The 8,197-nt window shown below is 32.2% G+C and overlaps 1 protein-coding gene across 1 annotated transcript; it reads right to left on the bottom strand.

Annotated features, from left to right (window-relative positions):
* Window positions 1-356: 356 nt before the first annotated feature.
* Window positions 357-8,191, bottom strand: LOC120349383 (ER degradation-enhancing alpha-mannosidase-like protein 3; the record flags this gene model as incomplete). The annotated part of the gene is made up of 4 exons (XM_039419362.1): window positions 8,185-8,191; window positions 4,686-4,859; window positions 3,000-3,104; window positions 357-544 (listed from the first exon to the last, which is right to left on the bottom strand). Coding segments are annotated over exons 2-4 (404 nt in total), but the record flags the coding sequence as incomplete, so codon positions are not given.
* Window positions 8,192-8,197: the final 6 nt, after the last annotated feature.

Raw genomic sequence — 8,197 nt, 5'->3', positions numbered from 1 at the left:
GTATATGATATGAAAAATAATTTGTAATATAATAACTATAGATAATTATATTGTTATGCATCTACATAAATTGGCGGAGCTTTGGACATATCATTTTGAGACATAGTGCAATCGAATCTTTTATCATAAACCTACTATATTCCAAATTTCGTGAAAATCGTTAGAGCCGTTTTCGAGATCGTTGAACATAAATAACCAGATAACCAGATATAAAAATATAAACAGATATACAGAAATTGCTCGCTTAATATAATAGGATATTATTCTACTGTAGTTGGAGTATTTTGTACAAATATTTGTAACTTGATGTAAAAATGAATGGAATTGAATCGAATAGATGATGAATGAATGAATACCTGTCTTCGTGGAGACCAGTGCGCACATCTTTGACGGCTGCATATCCGCAGGGTACACGTGCATACTTCTGCAGTGCCTTGAGGACGTGTTTGCCCACGTGGAGGTAGTAGGGGTCTCCCGTGGCCCGGTGCAGGAAGTAGGTCGACTCAAGGAACTCTGGTCGCAGTGGGTGTTGGCCCCAATGGACCTGCACATATGCAAACACAACTTAAGACAACATGAATAAATTCCAATTTTTTATAATCATCAATATAATAAAAACATCAAATTTATTTCCTCAAAAAAATACAACAAAAATATCAGCATTTGAGAATTATAATTTTTAAACTTAATTACCTATATGAAAATAAGACAAACTCTGAAATCAATTTGACTTGATAATATAGAACTTAAAACAATGATAGGTTGATGAATTATTAATAAGTTAGTGTAATAATAAATAATAAAGGGAAAAGCTCACATAGACAACATAGATCTCGAATACGTATTCTCTGAGTGTTAATCTTTGGTGAAAACAGAAATTTTAAACTTAACCTCACTTTGGACTATTTATGTGCCAAAATCAAGGAATTGAAGAAGTTTTGGGCAATTGCCTATTTCTCTTTCCCAATATCGTGTTTGTGACTGTTCTAATAAATAAATAAATAAATATTGCCTGTGCGTAAACTAGAGATGAGTTATAGTGTTTCAAGTGTTTTAGAAAAATTTAAAAAGGAAATGAGGGTTTTAAATCTCAAGTATTAATTAATTAGAGGAAAAACTAAAAAAGAAAATGAAGATAAAATTGATAGAAGATGCAGAAATTTTAAAGAAGCGGCGAACCAAAAATCTAATTCTTTGAAGTTCGAAGAGAATCACTAAATTTATTTATTTATTCAATCATTAAGAATTACACAAATTACAGAAAAGTACCACAGGCTTATAAGCCCAAAACGGTTCCAATTCTAATTTATACAAAAGTCCAAATGTAGCTAGATTATGTGTCCCTTAACATTCTCCTATTTCACACTCAATTTACAATTCGAAACACACAAAGATTATTTTTAAATTAAAAATACTTCAAAATTAAATTAAATCAATCACAATTAATTAAAAAATTCCAAACTTTGAAAAAAACTATAAAATTTTGAGACCGAAAAGACAAACAGTGAAAAAGTATTACTGTATATAGCATGTTCCGATCACCAGTCGAAAAGCGGTTGAACAAACATCATTGCATTCCCAATACATAGAAATGTAGCATTGGAAAAAACTCTATTTTACTCTGGAATGTCACTTTTTAATATGCTGTCAACAGCCATCAAAAATATAGAATCAATGATTCCATTCAATCTTCAGTCAAAAAATGTTGATAGAGAAAAGCCTGCACACGATCAAACAATTTAAATAACAAGAGAATAGAATCTTTCCTCCAAGGTTATGCCAGTCACCAACCTAATAATATCAAATATAATTCAATTTATTATGTAATAAATTATATTGTATTGTATTGTTTACTATAATTTTGTCAATAAAGGTTGTTTTTACTATCTTTCCTCCACTAACAAAATAACTTAATCTTCAATTTACGAGTAAAGCACTACAAAAAACTGACTTCATAACTTGAATCTCCACTGACTTTGTAACGTAAATTCTCACTACACGTATAGAACACTAGTATAGTGGGACACTCGTTGATTCGTTCTATAGTGAGGTCCACGTTATAATGGCAGTGTAGGATTGGCAATACTGTTGCTGTCCTTTTCTATCATACAACAAAACAGATAGCGCTATCTCTCTCTAGCTTTGCAATGTTGTCAGTTTGCCAGAATATTCTATTTTTACTTTTGACAGTGACTGTACAAAAGTAGACTAACAATTCTCAGCCGCCATTTTTTTCTTCATTCTATCAAAATACTTAGGTACACAAGTCGTATAATTGATTTAAAATGTGTTTTTGAAACAATGAAATAATTTTAGAATATAATAGATTTTATTTTTAGAATAATTTTTTTAAAATACCTGAAATGACTTTTTTCCTAGACATTGAAAATGAAGAAAATGAGACATTTTCTAGACCTAGAAAATGAAATGAATACCTGAAAAGTTGATAACTAACAATCCTAGACTTTATCCATACTTCAGTTAGCCTACACGTTTAGGTTAGACCTACTCGTACCGGTATAAATAATAATTGAAATGTTATTTCAGAATTTGTTCCAATGAAATTACTCATTTTAAGAAGGATTTCTATTTTTCTATAATTTTTGAAAGAAATTGGAATAGAATACCTACCAAATAACTTAATTTCTGTTGTTTTGAAATTCAGATTGGTGTATCACAGCTTTTTAATTAGCCGCCATTTCAGGTTGGTATAAAAATAAAAATCTGATCTCGGTTATGGAAGCAAATTTTCGAATCAAATCATGAAAAAAAATATTTTCTTGATTAATTTGACATTAAATTGATTATGTTATTAAGGAAATGATAATTATTATCAGATCAAATTAATGGGATGAATTGAGTAACAGCTGTGTACACTCAGTGGCAAAATGGAGAGACTTGGCAACGTTTTTCTCCTATCTTTCTTCACTGCCATTATAAAGTGGACCTCACTATAGTAAAAATTGACGGGTGGGTCAAATCTAGATCGATTGAGGTACCTGGAAATCAGTGGTGAACGCCTCGGGTATAAAGTTGTGTCGCTGCATCACCTGGTAGAGCATTTCGTGCGTCTCCACGGCAGGCTTCAGGTCTCCGCTCAGCACCTGCAAACATCAATGATCGATAAATAAAAATCGAATAATTAGTCAAACTTAAATTTATTTCCTAGTCATAATAATGTCCCCTTTCATTACAAACGGAATCGATGAACATCCAAAATAAATTTTACTATTATAGATCTAGCCATACTAGTTTTAAGGCCTGAACAATCAGATTTTATAACCACCTACCATTAGATATAAGAGAATTACCTGAAAAGGAATAGAAACAGAAAATTAAAAAGTTTCTAATAGAGAAAGGTTTTTATAGTTTAGAACAGTATTTTAGCATTAGGTTGGACAGAATAGAATGATCTGATAATTTTCTATGTTTAGTGTTAAGTTGTGTGATTTTTATGTATATTGACAGTGCGTGTATAATATTTCATATAATGTGTCTTGGGCAATATTAAAATAGGATAATCTGAATCTGAATATTGATAAATTCTCATTTATAATCAGCTGTGAACAACTGGACAACGTCAACTCCTATTTGGCAACGTTGCGCTCATCTGTTCCATAGGACTAATTCGTGCGGTTGACTATATTATAAAAGAAAGAGTAGTAACTATATAGTAATTGTATCCGGTACTATAGTCAACCTCACAAAAATAGTCCTATAAATTGGAACAGATAAGTGCAACGTTGCACTATGCACTTAATCAACGTTAAGTTAATCAACGCTAGCTACAGCTAATCATTGACCGAACGTAGTGAGGTCTATGTTTTAACTCGATTTGCTTTTGTCTGTATGTAACGCATTTACGGCCAAACGCGTTGATAGAATTCAATGAGATTTGGCAGGAATATTCCTTTTTCAACTGCGCGTCGATGTGATACACAAGGTTTTTTGAAATTTTGCATTTTAAGGATGATATGAAAGAAAGGAATTCCTCAAAATTATGATATCACTATATATATCATACTCTGAAGATAGGATTAATCAAACTAGAAATATTATTATTATTCATAATCAATCAGCTGACAAGTGGATTATTCATTGCATTATTACACAGATGTCTGGAGAAGCCGGTAAACAGGTGGCACCAGATACTTGTGGATGAGAAAACTGCGTGAGGTCTACTGTTCACAGAACTACTAGTAAATGAGAAGCAATTAATATTTTTATAATACACCTGACAAATTGGCAACAACTAAGGGATCGGTGGGGGGGGGGGAGGGTGAGGAGGTACGGTACACTGCCTTTCAAAATTTCCATAAGACTTTTTCGTGCGGTAGACTATAGTCGAGTAGACATGACTTGAAAACGAAAGTACTGGGTACTAGTTTTCACATTGAAAAAGTATTGAGTTTCCTTAGAAAAATAATAAAATATTGATATTCGAAATAGCTATTATTAGAATATGATATCCCAATTTATCAATATTCAAGATATCGATATATTCCAATTTCAATATTCAAAATATCTATATATCCCCATATAAATATTCAAAATATCGATAATAACCAATGTCAATGATAATAATAAAAATTCAGAATATCAATATAGCAAATTATCAATATGAAAATATCGATAAATCAAACTATTGATTATTGCGATAAATCGATATATCGGCGCCTAACCACCTGCAGACCGGGCCAGAACGCAAGCAGTGCGTCCATGAAGTTGCGTGAGTTGGTGTGTGGCCGATGCATGTGCACATCTAGCAGCATGGGGCCCCGTGAGATGTACTTCATCACCGCCGAGTAGTGCCGCTGGAATCGGCCCAGGTAGCGCGATTCGCCCAACAGAATGTATGCCTAAAATGAAATGCCAAGCATACGTTTCAAAATAACAACGTTTTAAAATACAAACGTTCCAAATAACAATGAAAATTAGACGGAGCTAAGACTTCAAGTCTTCTCCACCACTCAACTTTGAACACTTACCAATTAAGTTCCCATGCTGATGCAAGGAAACAAAATTCAATTTGAATTTGAAAATTGAAATAAATTGGAATTTTTCAAAAATTTTTAAAATTCAATTTCAACACAAAATGCCGTTCAATTACCGGCATTATCTTAAAGTTTATTCAATTTACTATTCCATACCGGGTTTAAATTTGTCACCTGGTCATATGGGACATATATATGAATCATATATTTATCTCATATTGATCAGGATTTTAGAGTTTTAATTTAGAAAAGTTTAATGAACAGTGTTTTTGTCTTTGAACGATTTTTGTCATCGACAGAAAGATTGTTTATTTCATTTGTTGTCAAAATTAATGTAGCTTCTCTTTTTGTTTTTAATAACAAACGTGCCGCTTGTGCGACTGATAAAAATATGTATTCGAAATGGCTTTTCATGTTTGGCATTGACTGAGTTATATTTAATACCCAAAATTTTACTTTTGGTCGCTGTGTGAGCTCGTTCGATAGGACTGTGAGTAAAGTCCGGCTGTTCTGGTGAAGGGGATAGATTTTGTTCTTGTTTTATAATACAGTTTTCCTGTCGCAGTTCGGGCAGTTAAAGAGAATTGTATTATTGAATAGGACGGGATCTGAAACCATTCATTGGATCAGTTATTTGATTTTAAATAATAATTAACGCCGCGAAATACCAGTGGATGCCAAAGTGGGAAGCCATTTTCTAAAGGTAGGTGACTACTGAGTCATTGTTCTTAAATTTTCATAATCACAACAATTGAATCCTCACTAGCAGCAAAGCGAGTACCCTTGAAATATTCATCTGATTATTATTATTTTGTAATTTCTAATTATAATTCTAATTTTGTAATAAATAATTTATTGTTTTGTTTTAAATATCAAAAACCTGTACGATCTTTTCTTGTGTTTTTTATCCCACCCTTACATATTTGGTGAAGGCAAATATATTGCTTACATATTTGGTGGAGGCTTCTCCCGCCGTCCAGATCTTGCTTACAAATTCCAATTCAATTTATTTACAGCCAACAATACAAATCAGAATAGTTTATAGTCGTACGAGAGTATGAATAGTTTATACAAGCGCAGAAACTAGTTAAACATAGAATAATACACATTAAGCCGTGTCCACACTGAACAAATGTACGACATACATGTTCTGCAAACATGTTTGAGGAGCTCAGGGACAAACATTTTAAAAAGTTTGGACATCATTGTTTGTCGAACAAAAAATTACTGTTTTCCAAACATTTTCAGTGTTTGCTGTAAAACATAAAACCTGTTCTCCCCACTTATAAATATTTTTTTTGGTGACGCGTCCACAAGGGCCACGGGCAAACATTGTTTGTCAAATATAATAAAACTAGCTTACCCGGCAAACTACGTACCGCCAAAAAGTCAATGTATCTCATGTCACACTTGACTTTGGTGAATCATGAAATTTATCTGACAATCAATATTTTTATTTACATCTCAATACGGTCTTCCTATGTGCTTAAAACTACCGTTTTAATACCAGTAAACATTTTATCACAGAGTGACGTGTTTATTACAGCTGGTAAGTTCAGATGCTAAATCATATTATCACAACATGATCTTCCATTTCTACGTTAGCCGCTCGGCCGACAATTTCGAAAACATAGGTATGTAAAATGAATTGATATATAATTATTATTAGCCCCCTATTAAAATTTCTGGTCAGAAACCATCCCCAATATTGACACAACATATTCCCAAAGTTTCATGCCGTTCTGTCAAGTAGTTTTCGAGTCTATAGGGAACAAACAAACTAAAAAACAAACACATAAACAGACATTCATCTTTATATAAATAGATTTGCCCAAACTTTTTTCACAAATATGTTTGTCGAACATTTGTTCAATGTGGACACGGCTTTATAGGCTAGAAAGTTATGGTCATTATTTACAAAGTAGCCCAGTCAATGAAATGTTGTAGAGGGAAAAGTTAGGAAGACAGTTTTTTGCCCCGCAATTTTGTTTAGGGTAGAAAGGAGGTGAACATATCAAAAGTCTCACTCCTACCCACTGTGCTAAGGGATTGGGGGTGGTTCAAAGTTACCATTTTTGGTTTATCGCATATAACTCAAAAACTATCTATCTTACGGGCATAACTGTTCTATACAAAATTAAAGATTACATAATTTCCTACAATATTCATCCTACAACTTTTTCTATATATTCTAAAGTTATTGAGATATCCGCTGTTGAAGGTGTGACATTTTTGAAAATAACACGTTTGGCTCCTTTTTTACATTTTTGCTCGTAATACTTTTATTTTAATTATTATGTCTACACTTTGAAGCTAGGATTAATTGACTTAAAATCGATTATCCGGACATGCATTAAGACTGTTCGGTACACTTTTTATTATTTAAATTGGATAATCTTTTGAAATATAATTGTCAAGATCATTATAAGAGTGAGAAAAAGTGCAACTGAAATTTTTAAGTGGTCTAATAAGCGAATTATGGATGTTGAAGTGCTAAATTTCCAGATTCCATTTTCTTTCCAGATCATAAACGGTTTCGACTATATTATTAGCACTTTTCTTAAAAATTCAAAAATGTATCTTTCCAAACTAAAACATTTTATTACCCTTATAGTTCATAAATAAAAAAGTAATATTTTTTGTGAATTCGATAACTGTTTATTTTGTCATTAATCGCGAAAAACGCATATTAGAATAAAGCCAATGATATACTGAATGTATTAAGAAAAACTCCAATGGAAAATTCGAAACCGTTTATCTTGGAAGAAAACGGAGTTTAGCACTTCAACAACCCATAACTCGCTTATTAGACCACTTAAAAATTTCAGTTGCTACTTTTTCTCACTTTTATAATGATCTGAACAATTATATTGAAATAGATTATCCAATTAAATAAAAATAAAAAGGTGTACCAAACAGCCTTAATTAGTCGTAGTATGATGAATGAAGTAGGACGTAGTGTACGTCATTCAATATTGATATACAATCATCTTTCATTCACATTCTTGTTGAAATACACACCATGTTGTGTAATAAAGTAGTGACTCAAATCTTCTATCTTTTTTGCAATATTGTACTGCATCTTGATTTTGGCAAACGTCCGCATAGCCGGTCATCCGGTTAACCGACGTCTGGATAATTAATATTCTACTGAATTTATTTAGAACGAAAAATTTAGAATACTACACACCTTCAAACAGTAC

Source organism: Nilaparvata lugens, unplaced genomic scaffold (assembly GCF_014356525.2).
Source record: "Nilaparvata lugens isolate BPH unplaced genomic scaffold, ASM1435652v1 scaffold9758, whole genome shotgun sequence".
NCBI classification, from domain to species: domain Eukaryota; kingdom Metazoa; phylum Arthropoda; class Insecta; order Hemiptera; family Delphacidae; genus Nilaparvata; species Nilaparvata lugens.
Note: the sequence above shows the minus strand (reverse complement) of the source record. Positions and strands in the feature narration are given on the sequence as shown.